Here is a 20,984-nt window from a genome sequence, read left to right on the forward strand (position 1 = left end):
TCTTTGCAATCTGGGCTTGTTTATACCCATCCTTCTTAGGAAGACTTTCCAGGTATTCAAAGGTACTTGGGTGTTGTCATCCAAGATTTTTGTCACCGCAGCTGTATCTGCATTAGAGGACACCCAAAGCCCAGTAACTGTGTGGTTCTTATAGACTTGTAGAGGTACAACCTTGGTGGTCTTGTATAAGATCCGGAAGAATTCTCTGGATCACAGGCAGAGACTCTTGTTCTCTTCCCTTACTTTCTCCAAAACAGAGTCTCTCTCTATGCTGAGCTGTCTGGACCTGGGGGAGAGGTGACACAAGCAGCTGTGTGGCCACCAATACTGGGACTGCACTGGTCAGAACTGAAGCCATCACAGCTCTGGGTCTTGCCCAAGGCCTGTTGTAACCACTACCTGGCTACTGCCTATGTTTGCTCAAGGCCCTAGGGCTGTATAATCAGCAGGTGGTGAAGCCAGCCAGGCTTGTGTCCTTCCCCTCAGACACAAGGTGATTTCCCTGGGGCCCCAGGCAGGTCCAGAGATGCTGTCTAGGAGTCAGGGCCTGGAGTTGGAAACCTTAGAAATCTATGTGGTGCTCTACTCTACTGTGGCTCAACTAGCACTCAAATCACAGGACAAAGTCCCTTCACTCTTCCCTCTCCTTTCCCCAGGCAGAGGACTCTCACCCACGTCCACCAGCACTACAGGCCCACAAGGAGCACTGCCAGGCCACCGCCCATATTCACTTAGGGCCAGGGGCTCTTTAGTCAGCTTGTGGTGAATGCTGGCAGGTTTGAGACTCACTCTTCAGGGCAGTGGGGTCCCCTGTGGGCCTGGGTAGGTCCAGAAATGCCATCCAAGAGCCACAACCTGGAATCAGAGACTTGAAGGACTTGCTTGGTGCTCTACCCCACTGTGCTTAGCTGGTACCTAAGCTGCAAGACAAAGTCCTCTTTACTCTTCTCTGTGCTTTTCTCAAGCGGAAGGAATCTCTCCTCGTAGCCAGCACAGCTGTGAAAGTGCCGAGTCACACCTGACCACAGCTGGGTCAGCACGTCTGAGTCTCACCCAAGGCTCGTGGCCTGTATTGCCTGGTTACTGTTGCTGATCATGCAGGGCCCAGGGCTCGTGAGAAGAACAAGAATCTGGTCACAACTGCATCCTTCCCTTAAGGCAGCAGGTTACTTTCTGGCCCAGGGTGTGTCTAGAAATGTCTGGCAGCTAGGGCCTGCAGCGGGGGCCTCCCAACTCTGCCTGGTGCCCTATCCTACTGTGGCTGAGCTGGTATTCTGGTTGCAGTACAAAGATCTTTTTCCTCTTCCCTCTCCTCTCCTCAAGAAGAAGGAAGGGATCTCTTTTGGAGCTGCATGTTGTGCTGCTTGGAGTTGGGGGAGGTTAGAGCCAGTACTCCCTTAGCCACCCCGGCTGCTATCTCAGTAGGTCATGTACCCACCCCCCAAATCCACTGGCTCTGAGCCCAGCACAGCTCTAGGACTTGCCTAGGAGCTGCAGTCCTTGTGGCCTAGACTGCCTTTCTAGTTTATTCAGAACACCAAAGCACTTTAGCCCATGGTGGCGAGGCTTGCCAAAACTCAGGTTCTGACGGCTGGGATGGGTGATTCTCCTCTGGCTAGGGCTGGTCTACATGCTCCCTCAGTGGGCACTGGCTGAGTTCTGCCCGGTGTTGGCAGCACCGAGTTCCAATGCAAAGTCCCACAGTTGCTGTGCTCTCCCTCCTACAGCACACGGCTTCTCTCTCTGTGCCACATGGCTGCTGCCCAGATAGGGGAGGGGTGGTGTTGGCAATTCAAGACTGCCTTTCCTACCCTCTTCAGTGCCTCTTTCAGCAAAATGAAGTTAAAACCAGGTACTGTGATTGCTCACTTGATTTTTGGTTCTGGTGAAGGTGCTTTTTTATATAGATAGTTGTTGACTTTGGTGTTTCTGTGAGGAGAACAATCACGAGAGGCTTCCATTCACCCATCTTGCTCTGCTCCCGGTCCTTTAACTTTTATTTAGGAGTTTTTCAAGGAGAAAGATTTGAGGAACCATGTCTTTCTTGGAAAAAACAAAGTTTGAACTGGGCTTCCTTCCTACCTGATCCATCTCCCGATGGCTAGCAGAGAGTTTGAAAATCATCCCATTTGTCTTTGTGCTTTACTCAGCACTGGAATCATTATTTTTAGTAAACAGTTTGTGCCCAACAATGAAGACTTATGTCCATGTGTACTTGGAGAACATGAGTTCTCTGATTCTGGTCCTGTCGTTGATTCTCTTTTTGCTGTTTCTCCTTCCAGGGCAGGTGTAAGTGGTCACAATAAACCAGAGCATCCCAAGGTCTGGGGTGGGAGGGGCTGGCAGTACCTCTTTATGCTGGTCTCCTAGTATTGGCAGGTGGAGGTATTTTTAGGCCGAATTCAGGGTGGTAAACTTCAGGCTCATTTTAAAAATCAAAACAATTTGTGGTGGAAACAGAGGGAAGGTTTAAGGAATAACATAATAAATGCTACTATGCCACCTCCTAACCAGCTTACCCAAAGATCTTTTTCTTTAAACCAAGACACATGGGACACCTTTTTCTTTTCTTTTTTTTTTTTTTTTTTTTTGAGATGGAGTCTTGCTCTGTCACCCAGGCTGGAGTGCAGTGGCGCGATCTCGGCTCACTGCAAGCTCCGCCTCCCGGGTTCATGCCATTCTCCTGCCTCAGCCTCTCTGACACCTTTTTCTACCTTCACGACCCAGAATTTCTTTGATTAGCAAAATGGGATCGGTGTTACTGTGAGAACTCCATGAGAGAATATAAACAGGGCAGGTATAGTAGTGCTTGGCATGTGGCAAGTTCTCATTAGTTGTGGCTGTTAGTGTTACCACTTGCAATAAGTATAGAGCATGGCTAGCAAACCTGGCAAGCGCCAGAGCTCTCGGGGAGGGAAGGTGTGATGCAGCTTGTTGAGAGCCAGACAGGGAGCCACGGAGCTGCAGGAAGGAGGTGAAGTCCTTGGAGTTTCTGATGTGCAGCATGATGTTCTGTCTGAGCTCTTGTTTTCGTCTCCCATGGAGGAGGTAGGCAGCTGCGTGGTCACCATTCTGAACTCCACTATGGAGCGACTGACCACCTCCAGTGAAAGTCAGTGGGGCTCTGGTTCTTGCATGCAACCCGTGTTCCCCAAAATAAGTGCTGATCCATACGTGTAGCTGGGCTACGGAGAAGTCTGCATAGCACACAGGCTGTTCTTTGTACGTGTTTTGTTTGTGGCAGGAGATGTTGATTTGATTCTTAAGTAAAGGTGTATGGAGCCCTTGAGCAATGTCAGTAAGACCTTCATGGGCCTTGTCCTGGTCACCATATTCTCTATGGGAAGTAAAGCTGTGAAGCTCAAGTCCCCACCAAATCCACTCTTTTTACAAGATGTCTTTCCTGAGACCCCCAGGCCACACTCAATTCTGTGCTATCTGAAATTCTGCCAATTTATTTTTTTTTTTCTAAATTATTCTGTCTCCTGGTCTTGGTCTTGGAAGCTTGTCTGACTTCTGTTGCTTCCTTTCACAGTGTAAAGGTGGCTTCCTATAGAGAAGGGTGTGCTGGGGACCCTCCAATACTTGTTCTTGGGAGTGGTTTTAGTCTTTTTACAGAAATCACCTTGTCTGATGAGCTTTATTTTTTTATTTTTTTTGAGACGGAGTCTCACTCTGCTGTTGCCTAGGCTGGAGTGCAGTGGTGTGATCTCAGCTCACTGCAACCTCCGCTTCCTGGGTTTGAGCAATTCTCCTGCCTCAGCCTCCCAAGTAGCTGGGACTACAGGTGTGTGCCACCACGCCCGGCTAATTTTTGCATTTTTAGTAGAGACAGGGTTTCACCATATTGGCCAGGCTGGTCTTGAACTCCTGACCTTGTGATCTGCCCATCTTGGCCTCCCAAAGTGCTGGGATTACAGGTATGAGCCACTGTGCCCAGCTGAGCTTTATTTTTAAAGGCAACTTCAGATCTTTTTGGAACTAGGTAGGATTTAAGTCCTAAGAAGAGTCATTCAAGTACTATTTTCTTCTGAGACTGATAGGCATTATTGTATTTCTTCAAATCCAAGATGTCATCCATTGAAAGAGGCACCATTATTCTATGTACCATTGAGAAAGAACACTGCCAATTAAACTGTGCCACCTATCAATTTTAAAACATCCTGATTTCTGAGATGTTAAAATGTAAAGAAAAAAATATGTGTCTCAGAACTGATGAGCTGCAGTGCCTTCAGTCAGGATGGCTGGGATGAGTCAGGAGTTAGAATTAGGTGAGCAGATGTTTGTTCCACTTGGGCTGTTCATACAGTGTTTGACACAGAGACTCAACTCATCACTGCACTTCTCATCTCTCTAAACCCTCCAATGAGCTGGTGGGTGAGGCATGAGTCCAGTTGGTTTAGCCAGGAATCTGAATATCAGACATGGCTCCTTCTTCACCTTCTCTCCCACACCTTGTCTCTTACCAGTTGATTCTACCTCTTAAATATCAGCCTTACCTGTTCCCATTCCCCCAGTCTCATAACAGTTTCTCTGGGAAATGGTGCAGGCCTCCACCAACCATCTCTTACCTCTTCTCATCTCTCCCCTTCCAGCTGATTCTCCACAGGGCAGCCAGTCAGATCCCCTTACTGCCCAGCCATGCCTTCTGTGCTCTCCCCTGTCCTAGGGGGATGCCCACAGGCTCCTCTGTGCAACAGAGCCATGCTTTCAATCTCTAGCCTAATCTCTCACCAGTTGCCCTCACATCCTCCAGGTCAGTCGCTGAGCTTATTTCAGTTCCTGGGATTAATACTCCAGGCTCCTTCTACCTCCAATCCTTGTCTGACGTTCACTCCTCCTGTCTGCACAGACGCATGAAGGGCATACACAGACTCACTTCTCCTGTGTCACCCAGCCAATTCCTCAGTATTCCTTAGGTTAGACCCCACTTCCTTCAGGAGCCACATCACCCCTGGTGGGATACTAACCATGCTGTAGGGTCAAGTGTGTCGGAAGTGCCTGCGTCTGTGTCCGTTTCCCTCCTGGAACGCCCCTGCCTCCTTTGTCGTGGGGTCTGGCGCGGTGCCTTCGGCACACTGAGCCCAGTTTGCTTGAAAGGATAATTGGTTTATCTTTATTCTACAACTGAGGAGCCTGAATGTGGAAATTAATTAGTTTGCCTGGATTCAGGATTTAAAACCAGGTTCACTAAACACATGATTTTTCCAATCCAACTGCTATGCACAGAGCTTGGAAACAGACACACACGTTCCAAGGGCTTTGGCGTGAAGTCACTTCTGGGTGTCAGCTGCATTTGGTTTATCATCTTCCAGGCTTGCTGCATCTCATCCACTGGTTGCAGTTAATTAATTACTCGTCTAAAGGGCTGAACATCTACAGGTGCTCAGTCATTTTGTCCTTTCTCTTTCCAGGGGTCGTCGTATGTGAGTAAGAGAAGGTATTAGAGGCTATAGTGTGGATAGAGGCGGAGCAGCCACAGTCTGCGGGTGACCTGGTCACTTTGGCAACAATGTGCAGTGAGCATTCTGCCCCAATTTTGATTTTCCCAGCATTTTACAGTCCTGAAGTCATCTTCATTACAGCCAAGTGAGAGAGAGAGAGAGAAAGAGCAAGTCTTATCTCACTGTGTTGGAAGTGGAGGCCCAGGGCACAGGAGTTGAGGTTTCTAGAGATTTCCTGCCCCCGGCTGTGGGCTGAGCATCTCTGATGTGTGGGAAGTTTCTGTTATGAAACGTGGTTGAAATGGGGACTGCTAGTACCTGCTGGGGAGCCAGTGGGCGGCTGCTTTCGTTTCCAAGAGGATCCACTTCCTGACTCTGGGAAGCTCTCATGGGATCGAGCAGAAAGACTGCCAGTTCTTTAACAATCAAGCATGCATTAAGCACCTTCTGTATGCAGGGCCCAGGAAGGTTCAGGAAGGAGAGGCAGATGGGTTCAGAGCTTTGGGGGTGGATGGTGCTGAGCTGCATTCTCACCCAGCCCCTTGGCTTCTGAGTTCTTTGTGCTTCTTGTTGCTTTCTGAAATAAGGATGACGGTCACTTCATATACCAGTTAGGGTGTCTGGTTGCAAAGAACATTTGTTATTATCTCACGTAAGAAAACACCTCCAAGAGGGTGCGTCCCGGTTGGCTGAATGGTTAATGGCAGAAGGTCAGTTCGGTGGCTCCGTGGGCCCCTGTGGCAGCTGCCATCTGTTGCTTGTCCTGGCAGCTCAAGTTCTCTTGATCCCTAAATGGCAGCCACATTGCAGACAAAAGGTCCAGAGGCAGAAAAGTGGCCTCTTCTTTGTGTCCCTTTTTAAGAGGGAGAAAAACTTGAGAACCCCTAACAGATTTTCCTCAGGTCTCATTGGCCAGAATTGCCCCCGATTCCTGATAAGAAAAATGGAGTGACCAAGAATGGCCGAGAGACAAATCAAGACTTATTGGCAGGGCTGGGTGCACCCTGTCTCTTCCTCCCCTGTTACAGCCCCCCTAGCTCCTGAACAGTGCTGGGGACGGCAGTTAGTGGCACCCCCCACTCGTAGTGTGGGAGGGTTTTGCAGCCTTCCCAGTACAGGATGCTGGGGACAGGGCCTGCAGAAGCAGCACAGATGTGGTTTGAGCGCTGCTCTCCTGCCTTTGTTGTCAAAAAGCTTACAGTCTTTAAAAAGGGCGAATGGAGCCTCCCTTGGAGGGGTAATCGGCAGATGAAGGAGGCAATGGTGTGTGTGTTCCAGGATTTTAGGGGGCAGTTACTGAAATAAAACTCTTTGCCATCTCTGTAGACTGGAGGAGGTTGGTTATCAAGAGAGAAGCAGACTTTCCCACTTAATGAAATGTCACAAAGGCAAAGCCAAGGAGTTTACAGGCAATGTCTGTGGACCTAATTTTCCCACTCTACAGCTGGTCTGTGAACACACATGTGATCCTTTGTAAACTGTAGTTTTAGCCAATAAATCAAAACCCTTGGGAGAAATTCTGGAATTACTAAAGACTTTATCATCAATACATATCTCCGTTTCTGTGGGTTAGTAATTCTTGCTTAATATTCCTTGAGCAGCAGGCTGGCCACCATCTTTTGGCTCTCTGTCATGTCCCCATCTCTGTTTCTGGGGAGATGTTGAAACCACCTCTGGCAGTATTGCACCATTTCCTCAGTCTGCGTTTGTACCTTTCACTTTCTGTTGTTCTTTAGAAGAGTGTAGTGGAAAAGCACACTGGTCTCAGAGTCAGAAGATGCAGTTCCTGATTTTGGCACTGCCACTAACAGGCCATGTGGTTCAGGTGGGCCTGTCACCTCTCTGGGACGCATTCTTCACTAATGAGCAGAGACACTGGGTTAGATCCAGGTGATCAGGGCCATCCCCCTCCCATGTCCAAGCAGACACTGCCATTTAATCACAGCTTTCTTCCTCCTTACTGTCTTCCAGCCCACACTCAGCCTTAGAATCCTTTTCCTACAGCCAGGCAGTAATAGCTGATGGATTAATCAAGGTGAAAATAAAGATGAAACTGATTTTCTGCCCAGAGCTAGATAATCCCCTTGGGTCCCTTCTAGTTTTAAAATTTCTCCACAACAGACTCAACAAAAGCTCTTGCTCTGTCATGATGTCCCCTAGGGTTTGGAGAGCCTTACCAGGCTCCCCAGGGTTTCCACTGGAAACTCTTCCTCAAGGCCATTGTTTTTTTTTTTTGAGACGGAGTCTCGCTTTGTCCCCCGGGCTGGAGTGCAGTGGGTGATCTCGGCTCACTGCAAGTTCCACCTCCCAGGTTCATGCCATTCTCCTGCCTCAGCCTCCCAAGTAGCCAGGACTATGCCTGGCTAATTTTTTGTATTTTTAGTAGAGACGGGGTTTCACCATATTAACCAGGATGGTCTCGATCTCCTGACCTCGTGATCCACCCACCTCGGCCTCCCAAAGTGCTGGGATTACAGGCGTTAGCCACCGCGCCCGGCCTACCATTGTTATTATCAAGGGTTTTTGTGTAAGAGGACCCTGCTAGTGGTGGCTGCCTTGGCCTGTTCCCTGAGAAGCTTGCATCTGGCCTGGTGCCTGGAGCATAGCAGGACTCAGGTATTTGTGGAGATGAATGAAGGAGAGTTGAAGTGTGGGGTCTGCATGACAAAGCTCGCCCTCCTGTGTCTCTGCAGGAGGCATCCTGGGGACCTCCTTTATGCCTTGGTAAAGAAACCTGCTTCCCTCCTTTTGGATATTGTCAGACTTTTAAAAGTTGTCTCTGGGTTTCTCCTCTGTGAGTTTGCATTTTGGCTCTTGAAAGCCTTAGAAGCAGAGAAAATGGAAATTAAAGCTTCAGGCTGGGAGAGGAAGCGGCTTCATTAGGGCTGGGCCTGGGGAGCTGATGGATGCTGGAAGAGCTGGAGCCTCCCTTCCTGCTGGGCTGCTCTGGTCTCCAGCAACCACGCTGGGCTCTGAGCCAGGTTTCCCTCCCTCCATCACTGCCTGCCGCCTCCCAGCAGCTCCTGCCTGGTCTCCTTTTCCAGCCATCTCCCGTCCTGTATCATGTAGCTGCTGTCTTGAATGTACCCGCGTCTTGTATCCAATTCCTGTCCTGTGTCCATGGAGCCATGCTCTTAATTGCTTTGAGGGTCCACTTCCTTAAGGGAGGAGACCACCCCTCATATTGTCTTATGCCAATTTCTGCCTCCAAAGAAAGCAAAAGTCAAAAGTAAAAGGCAGAAATGAAATCCACAAGCAGACAGCCCAGCATCACACCCTGGGCCTGGTAGTTAAAGATCGACCCCTGACTTAATCAGTTATGTTATCTATAGATTACAGACATTGTATAGAAAAGCACTGTGAAAATCCCTATCCTGTTTTGTTCCAATCTAATTAGCAGAGCATGCAGCCCCCAGTCACATACCCCCTGCTTGCTCAATCGATCACGACCCTGTCATGCACACCCCTTAGAGTTGTGAGCCCTTAAAAGGGACAGGAATTGCTCACTCAGGGAGCTTGGCTCTTGAGACAGGGGTCTTGCCGATGCTCCCAGCCGAATAAACCCCTTTCTTCTTTAACTCGGTGTCTGAGGAGTTTTGTCTGCGGCCCCTCCTGCTACACCTGGCTGAGGGTTCCCTTATAAAGCATCCTGAAAATTCTGGCCATTTCTTTGACCACCCTGGAAAGGGATCTTGACTTGCCTTCCTTGCCAATAGTGGAAGGAAAAAAACATTTACGGAGCCCCTGCCATCTGCTGGGTAGAGCTTGGGTCATTTAATGCAAGAACTCACTGAACATAACCCTCATAACAAATTCTCAGTTTACAGATGTGCAAACTAAGCTTCAGGACTGGAGCAGTAGCTCAGCTAGGAGGAGATTGTGTTAGTCTGTTTGCATCATTATAAGGAAATACCTGAGACTGGGTAATTTATACAGAAGAGAGGTTTAATTGGCTCATGGCTCTGCAGGCTGTACAGGAAGCATGGTGCCAGCATCTGCTCTTGGTGAGGCCTCCAGAAGCTTCCAGTCATGGAAAAAGGTGAAAGAGGAGCAAACATGTCACATGGCAAGAGCAGGAGCAAGAAAGAGTGAGGGGGAAGGTACCACACTCTTAACCAGTGTGAACTCAGAGTGTGAACTCACTCATTACTGCAAGGCAGGCACTAAGCCTTTCATGAGGGATCCACCCCCGTGACCCAGACACCTCCCACCAGGGCCCGCCTGTAGCACTGGGGATCACATTTCAACATGAAACTTAGAGGGGACAAACATTAAACCACATTGGAGACAGAGCAGGGAACCGACTCTGGGATGACTCCAGGTCTTTGTGTTATATCGACCTGCCAGGTACAAGCAGAAGGGCAACCTCACAGGAGAACTGGGTGGGCGGAGTTCAGCAAGCCCCCGAGTGAGGAGAGGGCGTTCTCAACTGAGTGTGCATCCCCTTCCCCTGCCTCCAGATTTGCTCCTTTGGGGCTGGCCCTTTCTGTTGAGGATATACGCCTCTGCCTGGGTGGCCTCCTGTTCTTGCTTTCATATTGCCGCCCCCCGCCACCCCCCAGGAAGAGCAAGGAGGCTGCCCTTAGACAGACGTGTGAAGCGGACGAAGAATCTCTGCTTGTTCATTTTCTCCTGGAAGAGCTTCTGCTCTATTTTCCCTGTCTTTGGGCATTGGCTCCTGGCTGGACTTCGGGAGAGGGTCTCATTCCAATCCTGCCCAGGTTTATGTGATAAACCATTCATTTATCCCCCAACTGGGTGGATTGCACAGGGCTAGGCACCAATAAAAAGAGCAAGTACTTTGTCCTCCAGGAGTTTACAGTCTGTCCAGAAGGACTTTTTTTAAAATACATTTTTTTTAACTGGGCAATCCATTCACATGGTTTAAATGTCAAAAGGTCAAAAGAGAAAAGGTGAAAAGCCCCTCCCAGCCATCTGGTTCCCCACCCAAGAGGCGACCACTACTAATAGTTTTCTGTGTCTCTAAAGCCATTCTGTCTGTGTTGCTCAGTGGCTCTCACAGGGCCCGAGAGGAAAGAAATCAGGACAAGTTGGGGAAGAACTGTCAAATGGCACAGGGCGGCAGCCACGAGGAGAGTGAGATGGGCTTGGGGAGGACAGGCAGGCATGGATATTCTGATAAAGATTCCCAGAGGACTTGGGTATAACTTGCTTTTCCAGCCTCCATCTACTGGTCTGGTTACATAGGCAAGATATTTACATACAGAAATGAACATAGCAATACAAGAGTTTCAATAGAGATGAAGATTCAATTCCTAGTACAGCCCAAGGGTGCCCTCACCCAGAAGAGGGAGACAGCAGCTATGGGTGCTATGGCCATGTAGGCCATTGCAAAAGACCTGGGCTTCACAGCTGTGTGACGCTGGTTACTGCCATCAACCTCTCTGAGGCTTTTTTTTTTTTTTTAAACTCTCCTGAAACCCTCAATTGAGAGTTTTAAATATTTTGTTTCATGAACTCCATTAGCAGTTGAAGAAACCCATGGGCCTCTTTAAATGCATATAATAAAATACATAAGGTTATACAGTAAACAAATGGCATTGAAATTTGGCTAGTTTCTGCACTAGGCAGGCACAGGGGAGCCCTGTTGCATGGTGATTTCTCTTCCGAGGAGGGCCAGAGCCAGGGTCTGGTGACCTTGAACTATTCTGGGTCTGCACCTGAGAACACTGCCCCCAGGGGATACCAGCTCTCCCCTGGGGCTGCTTGGGGCCTGGTGGAATTGACTCAGGGAGGAGATGGGGAAGAATTCCCTCCTGAGATTGCTTTTCAGAGAGTCAAACGAACAATCCATTTTCCCTGACGTGTAGCTTCCCCTCTGTCCCTGTGGGGCCTCTCCTAACTAAAGATAATTAAATTTGTCCAGCATTTGGTTTCCAAAAGGTGGCAGCACTGTCCTGGGAAACGGAATCCCAGTGACTTGGGTGGAAGTGTTTGCTGCTAGGTGATGCCTGCGGTTCTCGCAGCCCTGCCTTGGTAGCCCAGGGAAGGATTCCCAGTGGCCTGCATGAGCTGTGGCTGTGTGACACTTACGTTTCTAGTCCCCCGAATCCTAGCCTTGGAGACAGTCTCCGTCTCTGGGCGAGCTTCTCTGTGCTGCAGTGGGTCCGCCCCACAGAGACCTTCTGAAGGCAGCGACTCAGAAAGCATCTCAGGACTGCCCTGTCATCAGATACAGCAGGCAGTTGCCTGCCCACCTGCGTAGATGGCTGCCCCTCTCTTTTGGTGTTTGAGGTGGGGGTTCTGGAGGGAGGTGGGCATTTTAAGCAGTGGAGTCTTGAGTGGTCTAGGCTGAGCTTTTTCTTTTCAAACAATTTCACACTGGCTAGGAGCAGTGTCAAGTGTTCAGTGGATTCTGTTTTGGGTGGGTAGGAGGGCTGCAATTTCCAATCCAGCAGAGTCACATCAGACTCCTAAAGGCGGCAGTTGTGGGGTTGTCACCAGGCGGTGATACGTCTGATGTGTGTCTAGCTGGGAGGAGCCCATTCCTTAGCTGTGAGGGCATAGACAGACGTTCAAGAATCTGCTAGAATTTTGAGCAATACAAGGAAGAGACCATTGGAAAGGGAACAGTTGAATGTATGTTCTGACCGGTGGTTACAATGGCTTTTATCTTTAAAGTCTTTGCCTATGGGACTAAGACGTGCAATCCCTTAGGAAGATCGCATCTGCTATGCACCATTTTTTGATCCAAGCTGCAGATCCTCCATTTCCCCCATCTTCCATGTCTTCTTTCACACGTGGATGCACAAATACATATGTACACATTCATTCAAGCAAATAGAGGAAAAAACCCTGCAAGTTTTATTTACTCATTTATTTCAAAAATATTTCCTGAGCTTTTCCTATGTACTAGGCACTAATCCTGGCCCTGAGATATGCAGTCAACAGGATGGCACACTCGCCACCTCTGTGGGGTTTATATTCTGGATGGAGGAGGCAGGCCATGAGCAGATAAAGGAATGAGCTAGAAAAATATCCTATGGAAATGTGCTCTCCAGAGAAGTGATCTTAGGGTGTGATAGCGTGATGGGGGTGCAGGGAATGCTTCCTTGAGGAGGTGACCAATGAGTCAGTGAAATGTGGCCGTCAGGGAATGTGTGCCAAGGCCTCGGAGTGGGCACACACCTGGCATTTTTAAGGAGTAGTAAGAAGGCTGAAAGGTAAAGTCAACAGGGGGCAGGGCAGATCACATGGGGCCTCAGCCTGGGAACGCACTGGACATGGGATATAGCCACTGAAGGCTTTTAAGAAGGGAGTGATGTGGAAAAGCACCTCTGACTCAATTCAGTGCCTCATAATTCCCATGCAGGGCACACACTGTGGCTTTGTTTTGTGAGCCTGATAGAGGGACACGGGAAGGTGGGTGGAGTCAGCTAGTGTTTGTGTGGCATTTAACTCTGTGCTTGGCACATCCTAATGGCTCACTGCATGCATCTCATCTAAACCCTGACGCAACCCCATGAGGAGGGGGGCCCTGTTACCAACAGGTCATCCATGAGAAAACCTAGGTGCAGAGGTGGCCCTTCACTCGAGCTTGCCCAGTGGGAGGGCAGATCTGAGATCTGAACCCCAGCCCTGCAGGCTCCAAGGTCCCTGTTTCCTGTTCCTTCCTGGAAATGGAGTGTCTTGGCAGCTTTGTGGTTGTCATCAATATATTTTTATCATGTGTGAGACATTTTTATAATTTGAATTTCCTTAACCAGTACTAAGATTGAACCCGTTTTTCCTATGTCTTATCTATTTTTTATTGTGGTAAAATAGATGAGACGCAACATCTACTGTTGTAACCATTTTTAAGTGTAAAATTCAGTGGCATTAAATACATTCACCCTGTTGTGCCGTCATCTCTACTCTCCATTTCTAGAACTTCTTCATCACCTCAAATAGGAACTCTGCAGCCATCAGGCAGTGACTCCCCTTCTCCAGCCCTGCAGCCCCGGTAACCTCCAATCTGCTTTCTGTCATTATGAATTTGCCTATTCCAGATATTTCATATGAGGAATGATACAATATTGTTCATTTGTCCCTGGAGTATGTTACTTGGCATAATGTCTTCAGGGTTCACCCATGTTGCAGCAGATGTCAGAACTTCACTTCTTTTTTTTTTTTTTTTTTTTTTTTTGAGACGGAGTTTCACTCTTGTTGCCTAGGCTGGAGTGCGGTGGCACGATCTCGGCTCACCACAACCTCTGCCTCCTGGGTTCAAGCAATTCTCCTGCCTCAGCCTACTGAGTAGCTGGGATTACAGGCATGTGCCACCATGCCCGGCTAATTTTGTATTTTTAGTAGAGACGGTGTTCCTCCATGTTGGTCAGGCTGGTCTTGAACTCCTGATCTCAGGTGATCAGCCTGCCTCGGCCTCCCAAAGTGCTGGGATTACAGGCATAAGCCACTGTGCCTGGTCCAACTTCACTTCTTTTTATGGCTGTATGATATCTCATTATATGACTATAACACATTTTGTTTCTCCATTCATCTGTTGATGGACACGCGAGTCATTTCTATTCTGGGCAGGTGATTACGTTGAGATGGGACTTTCCTAGCTACTCACTCCAGTTCCAGGGCTACTTTCTGAAGCCCAGAGAACCTGAGTCTGTCTAGGATGGGTGACCCAGCACGTGTGTGGTCAGGGATGGGTGTTGAGCTTTTCAAGGTAACTAACCTCTTAAAAGACCAGCATGGATACCATAATTTTTCTTGTGCTGTCACCAACTCTAGTTTGGTTCTTTTCCTGTCCATTTCATAGAATCATAGCATTGAATGAGATCTCCAGAGAAGTTATTTCATCATTTGCTTCTAAGCATGAAATCATCTCCTGTAAATAAAAATTTAGTCTGTTCTTGAAAGTTTGCAGAATTTCAAGTGGCTGGGCGGGAGCCCCAAATCTCTGCTGAGTGACTCTGGACCCAGCCTCAGTTTCCCCATGTGTAAAAAGACATCAAGCCCCTTCTAAGAGATGAAACATCTTTCCTAGACAGGTTAAGAAGTTTCCTCTTAGTTCAAATCTAATTTCCTTCTTGCTACTGATACTTTAGGCCTATTCCTTTCTCAGTGAGAAGCAACTGGTCACCATTCCTCCCATCATAATCCTGTATTCTCTGGGCCACGGCTGTGACATCTGACATCCCTCAGCTCTGATTAAATAACAAAGTGGAGTTCCCAGGGTCTAAGGCACATGGATTGTAGTTTCCTTCCTGGTTAGTTTTCTATTCCTTTTTTTTTTGAGATGGAGTCTTGCTCTGTTGCCCTGGCTGGAGTGCAATGGCACGATCTCAGCTCATTGCAACCTCCGCCTCCCAGGTTCAAGTGATTCTTGTGCCTCAGCCTCCTTAGTATCTAGGATTACAGGCGTGCACCATTACGCCTGGCTAATTTTTATATTTTTGGTAGAGACAGGGTTTCACTACGTTGGCCAGGCTGGTCTCGAACTCCTGACCTCAAGTGATCTGCCTGCCTCAGCCTCCCAAAGTGCTGGGATTACAGGTGTGAGCCACTGCGCTTGGCCCTGGTTGATTTTCTTTTCTTCTCCTTGACAACCGGCGCTGCTGTTTGACTGAAAGCCCCCTTCCCTCTGGCATCTAGCCTGGCCCCCAGAGGCCCGGCAGCCCTGAGGTAGCCTCAAGAGAGTTTGGTTAATGCCTTTCCAGGTGACCTGCCCCCTCCTTCATCATCAGGAAATCAACAAAGCCTGGCTGTCACCTGCTTACTCCTCAGCTGCCTGCTGTGCAAGAGGAAATTCACACTACACCAATGTCCCCTGAGGCACTAGGCCACTCACATCCATTTTTTTTTTTTCAGAACAATAAATCTGAGAAACCCTGTGCTCCAGCAGGTGCTGGAGGGAAGGAATGAGGTCCTGTGCGTTCTGACACAGAAGATCACGACGATGCAGAAGTGTGTGATCTCCGAGCACACGCAGGTTGAGGAGAAGTGTGGCGGCATTGTGGGCCTCCAGACCAAGACGGTGCAGGTGCGTGCGGCCGGGCTGCCCTGCAGTCATGGCTGGGCAGTCATGGAGACCTTGGTCGGGGGCTTCTTTGGGTGGTGTCTTCATTAGTCAGGACTCTTTCGGTAGCAAGTTAACAGAAACCCAACTCATGCTGGCTTAAATGAGCAAGAGTGTATTGGCCTGTGTAGCTGAAACACTTGGGGAAACTGGCTCCAGTCACTGCTGGATCTAGGCCTTGAGGATATAGGGAGCCACCTTCCCTGGGTCGATCCCCTCTCGGATGGGCTCTCCCTATGGTGCTGGCAGCTCCAGGCTTGCTCCTGATTTGCTGCAACTCCACAGGTGAGGGGGCCTAGGACTGGGTCTCACCAGACCGTCCCGGGATGTGTTCATTCCTGAAGCAGGGCAGGGTCGCAGGCACTCGAATGGGCCAGGCGGGCTGGCATCAGGTGCTCTTCCTGTGGGCAGCAGATGTTTCCCCAAGAAAAATGAACACACAGACACTGACCAGGCCAAATGCAAGAGAATCCCTAGAGCCTCAGAGCTGGGGCTCTCACAGTGATTACTTGGAATTAGCTGCTGCAAATCCTTTGTGGGTTGAGTTAGGGCAGGTAAGATCTAGCTATCTCTACATAGATTCTTCTGGATAAAGTTATTGACAGTCTTACCAAGCTGATCTGTGAGCCAGTATTAAACTTCAATGGACTAGGTGGCCATCAGCCCCAAACTCTTTCTCCTCCAGCTTGCCATGGTGGCTGATATTTTCTTAGAGATTTACTTCTTGGGATGACTTTTGGCTTTTTCTAGAGGAACCCAGAAAGTTGTGTTTGGAAGGAGCTGGAGGCAGAGGTCTGGGGCCAGCACTCTTGCTGCGGTGGGGCTGGATAGCAGCAGCGAGGGAGGCACTGATGGGCGATGGCTCAGGCCGGCCCTGCCGGTGCTCCTGCCACAGTCACTTCCTGCCAAAGTTTTGAAGCCTTTCAGACTCAGGCCAGCTGCCATTTCTCGACCCAAAGCAACACACTCTGACCTGGATCAAGTTGCTAAGAAAAGTTCTCTGATTGCCAGTGTTTGGCCAACAAATAGATTCTCATCTTCCTCTCACTAGGACATCATGGGAAGGGGTCCTGTTTGTGAGAGTGTTTAAAGGCAGAAGCTTTGGTGCCTGACTTCTTGGCATTTCCTGCCTCTCCTCCCTCCAGCCTCTCCCCACTTCCCTCTCTGTTCCTGGTTTTATCAGCACTGTGCACCATCTACAGGGGTCTGGAGTGATATGCATGGGGCAGGGGGCCCTCTCAGCTAGCTTCTCCCAGTCCAACTTTGCTACTGTTTAAGGTTTTCATTAGGATTTCAGTTGTTTCCATAACCTGTGATGGAGGGAACTGGGAGGTGATCTTATGTATCGTATGATCTTTGCACAGCACTGTAGACCTAACTTCACTGTATCCCACACTCTGGAATCTTGCTTTGATGCCACCAGGTTGGCCGTTTACTTGGGAATGTGTGTAGTGATGTCAACATGGGTTGAATCCCCCCATCCCCCAAGCTGGCTGGCTCCTCTGTTCCACTCGGTTCTGTGGACATTGCTCAGCAACTCTTACGTACAAGGCACGAGGCTGGCTGCAGTGGGGAACAGAGCAGCTGGGAGAGCCCGAGTGCACAGGTGGGAGTGTGTGCTTTTGCCCACAGGTGTCAGCGACGGAGGATGGGAATGTCACCAAGGACTCCAACGTGGTGCTGGAGATCCCAGCTGCCACCACCATTGCCTACGGTGTCATTGAGTTATACGTGAAACTGGACGGCCAGTTCGGTGAGTGCCACCTCCTGTGGGTGCTGAGGGATCCCCAGCAGAGGGACTCGACTGCTTTCCAGAGGACTCGACTGCTTTGGAGACTGTGGGAAGAGAGGGAAAGAGGTCTGAAGAGGGTAGACTGTCCCATGACATGGTCCCTGGACACATGGGCTGCACTGGGGGAGGGGTGTGGTGAGGGATGCCTGGAGCAATGCCACCCTCTCCCTGAACATTGGTGTGAGGTGAAGTTCCACCAGCACGGTAGAGGGCTGGGCTGTGCCCTCTGGGCATCAACCTGGGCTCTGCAGCAGACACACTGGGCATCAACCCTGGTGCCATGATGTCCTATGAGGTCTCAGGCAAGTTGCTGAATCTTACTAAGTCTTGGCTTCCCTGTCTCTGGAAGGTGAAGGGCACTTCTTCACCGGGCTGTGTGAAGATTTAATGAGATGAGGCCTATGAAGCGCCTGGCACAGTGGTCATTTATTAATTCCTCCACCTTTGCTATTAATAGCATTATCACCATTATTGTTATCCCACCTCCTCTCGGCAAGTATGAAGCCAGACATGCTGAACTTGACTTTTCTCTGCTGATCATGAGTGTGTTCAAAGTGCAGAGACCCAGCCGTTGTCACGGAAGAAAATCCAAGCTTTGGATTCAGCGAGTGTCTGCTCATTTTAGGTGTTCACAGCCCCTTCCCTCCTCATGTTCCCAATGAGAAGAGGTTGTGTTCACTCATGAAAGCTGTGTGACCGCTCCTTAAGGACATGAGTGGGTAAATGTAACATAATAAATTGTGAAGTTTTTTAGGTGTGACAATGGTATTATAGTTATATTTACAAAAATGAGTCATCCTATCTTTGAGAGATGTACACTGAAACATTCACGGATGAAATGGTAATATGTCTGTGGTTTGCTTCAAAAATAATATGAGTGGAGCATAAAGGGTGTGAGCGTGGGCAGCTGCCAAGGGAAGGAGGCTTGGCTGAGAGGGGACAGTGGCTGAAGCTGGCTGATGGGCACACACTGGTTCATGCTCCTCCTCTCTATTCCTGTGCAGTTTGACATTTTCTGTAACAGCAGTTTTTAAAAGGGCCGTGATAGACCACGCACATGCGTGCTGCTGCCTCCTGCTCCTCCCCCATTTGTGGAAGGGGGGGCAGTCTCCCGTGAGACAGCTCCTGCCCTCGCTAAGCCCACACGAGTCACTGCGCCATTCAGCAGCCACTAGAGGGACTCGAACAGAACGCTCAGTGTGCTAGTGTGCTGCTGTCCACAAGCTGAAGGGTGTTGAGGATCCCTAGGAGAAACAGACGAGGCACAGAAGGAGTGCACGGAGCCTCCCTCTCTCATTCTGCAAATGAAGCAGCCAGCATTTTAGGGCAGTGAAATGATTTATCTGAGGTGACAGAAAGAGAAAGTGTCAGTTTGAAGCAGTTGGTTAAAGAGGTCGGTCAGGGACCAAGAAATGCTGAGAATACCAGGTGTTGTGACTTCCTTGAGGCCCGTGGTTCCAAATTTGTGACCTCTGGGGTGTTTTCGTTATTATTGTCATCTTACTCTTTCTCTTTGAAAAGACTTGTCTTCCAAAAAAATTGCATCATGAAGATGATCAAATTGTTCTTCTAGTCTCTGTTGTCCGTATGTGGTAAGTAGGGTCACCATCTGCACTTTTGGGTTTCTAGCCCCTCCATGTCTGCCTCTGTGGTCCTGTCCAGTCTTACTGATGGCCAGTGGTGAATGTGTCACTCCCCTGCAGCTTACTGAGGTATGATTGACACACAAAAACTATGTATGTTTAAGATGTACAAGTGATGATTCAATAGACATAGACATTGTGATGGGATTACTACTGAGTCAAGCTAATGAACACATCCATCACCCAGCATGGTTACCTTTTGCATGTGTGTGGTGAGGACACTTACTGTCCACCCTCTCAGCAAGTCTCAAGTAAACACTGCAATACTATTAACTATAATCACCATGCTAGATCCCCAGAACTTACCAGCTTACAACTGGAGGTTTGCATGCTTTGACAACATCTCCCCATTTCTCCCAGCGCCTGGCAACCACCAGTCTACCCCCTGCTTCTGTGAGTTGTTCAGCTTTTTTCAGTTCCATGTATAAGGAAGACCATGTGGTATGCATCTTTTTGTGCCTGGGTGATTTCATTTAGCATACTGTCCTCTGGGTTCATCGAGGTTGGCACAAATGGCAGGCTTTCCTTCTTCGTGGCCAAAAAGTATTCCATTGTGTAAATATATCACATTGTCTTTATCTATTTGTCCATCAACAGACAGTTGGTTATTTCCGTATCTTGGCTGTAGTGAAGGATGCATCACTTCTGTAAGGCCTTCTGAAATCTTGGCATGCACCTGAGGATGCCCAGGAGTGCTCTGCGGACCCTTCAGTAGCGGGGACCCAGGCCTGGGCTGCCACTCTAGGCGGTGGTCCCCATGCGAGCTTCCTCCTGTTTGTCCCAGGAGGTGACCACACCCTGCCCTGACACAGCTCTGTGGAGGTGGCCTCTCTTTCTCAGATGGGGTTTGAAAGACACACAGCCTTGTCTGGCAGGGCTCTCCTGTTTGCATTTCAATTTCAAGGCTTTTATCTTTTCCAGCTTCCACTGTCTTTGAAAATAAACCCCTCTTTGTGCTGCTGAGAAGAGGTACCCTGGGGATATCTCGGCCTTCCCTTAGCTTGTTCTGGGCCCTGGCCTAGGAGGCAGCTCCGTGGCTCCTTCCTATGGCGGTTTGGTGGTCAGGCCATCGTTCTGGGTGACTCACTGCCTGACTGTAAACCAGTTCTGCTATTTCTTTTCTTTTTTTGCCCATCCGTTTTCTGTTGCTCTTGCTACAGAATGTTCTGGTATAGCTTCATAGACATAAACCTGCAGTGGTTGGAAGGGCCCTTGAGAAGACTCTGTGCCTGCTGTCTCTCCCTACCTTTCTGGTGGGATTGCATTTGACAGAGATCCTGGTTGTCCTTTGAAACCTCGAAGGGAGGCAGATTCCATCTGCATCCCAGCCAGGTGCTTCAGCCATGCCAACTGCAATAAGACCCTTTCCTTCACCCACAGATCCCCTCTCAGGAGACACTTATGCCCAATCAGAAACACCCTTTCATTCTCTTGACTTTCTGCCTTGCACTTTCATACATCTTGGCATTTGCTAGTGTCCTTCAGCACCAACTTCCAGTTGGATGCCTTGTGGACGTGAACCTGTGTTTCCCACGCTTCACCTGAATCTGTGCACGTCTCCCCACTGGCGCTAACACCATCTCTCTGCTTCCCCACCTCGCTTTTCTTAAAGACAGGGCCTCGCTCTGTGACCTAGGCTGGAGTGCAGTGGCGGGCTCATAGCTCGCTGCAACCTTGAACTCTGGGCTCAAGCAGTCCTCCCACCTTGGCCTCCCAAGCAGCTAGGACTACAGGGGCTCTGCCACAGACTTGTAACTGGCTACTCTGATTCTTTCCTGTCTGTTTCATCCTAGCAGTGTAGCTAATGGGATTGTTTTAAAATTGACCACTTCACTCACCTGCTCAGACACCCTTCTGTGGCTCTTTGTCCCAAGAATGCAGTCTGCACCATGTCACGCCTTATGGGCCAGCCCAGCATGGGTCTCATGCCTTCCCTCTGGTCACAGTGCCACTTGCCCTGTGATCTCACCGAGGTCTGGGGCATGGCACGCCCTCTCCCACCCCCAGGCCTGCTGCGCCTCTCTCTGGGCGTGCTCTCTGCCTCTTTTGCTCCTGCCCAACCATCAGATGGCCTT

At 49.3% G+C, this 20,984-nt stretch overlaps 1 protein-coding gene across 3 annotated transcripts in view; it reads left to right on the forward strand.

The window, feature by feature from the left end:
• GSDME (gasdermin E) overlaps positions 1 to 20,984 on the forward strand; it is a 59,979-nt gene that overhangs the window by 23,831 nt on the left and 15,164 nt on the right. For all 3 annotated transcript variants that reach the window (XM_055293637.1, XM_055293636.2, XM_063609724.1), the window contains 2 exons: positions 15,267 to 15,438; positions 17,107 to 17,227. In XM_055293637.1, coding sequence (XP_055149612.1) covers positions 15,267 to 15,438; positions 17,107 to 17,227 — 293 coding nt within the window. The remainder of the gene's footprint in view (positions 1 to 15,266; positions 15,439 to 17,106; positions 17,228 to 20,984) is intronic.

This window comes from Symphalangus syndactylus, chromosome 9 (assembly GCF_028878055.3).
Source record: "Symphalangus syndactylus isolate Jambi chromosome 9, NHGRI_mSymSyn1-v2.1_pri, whole genome shotgun sequence".
Lineage (NCBI taxonomy): Eukaryota > Metazoa > Chordata > Mammalia > Primates > Hylobatidae > Symphalangus > Symphalangus syndactylus.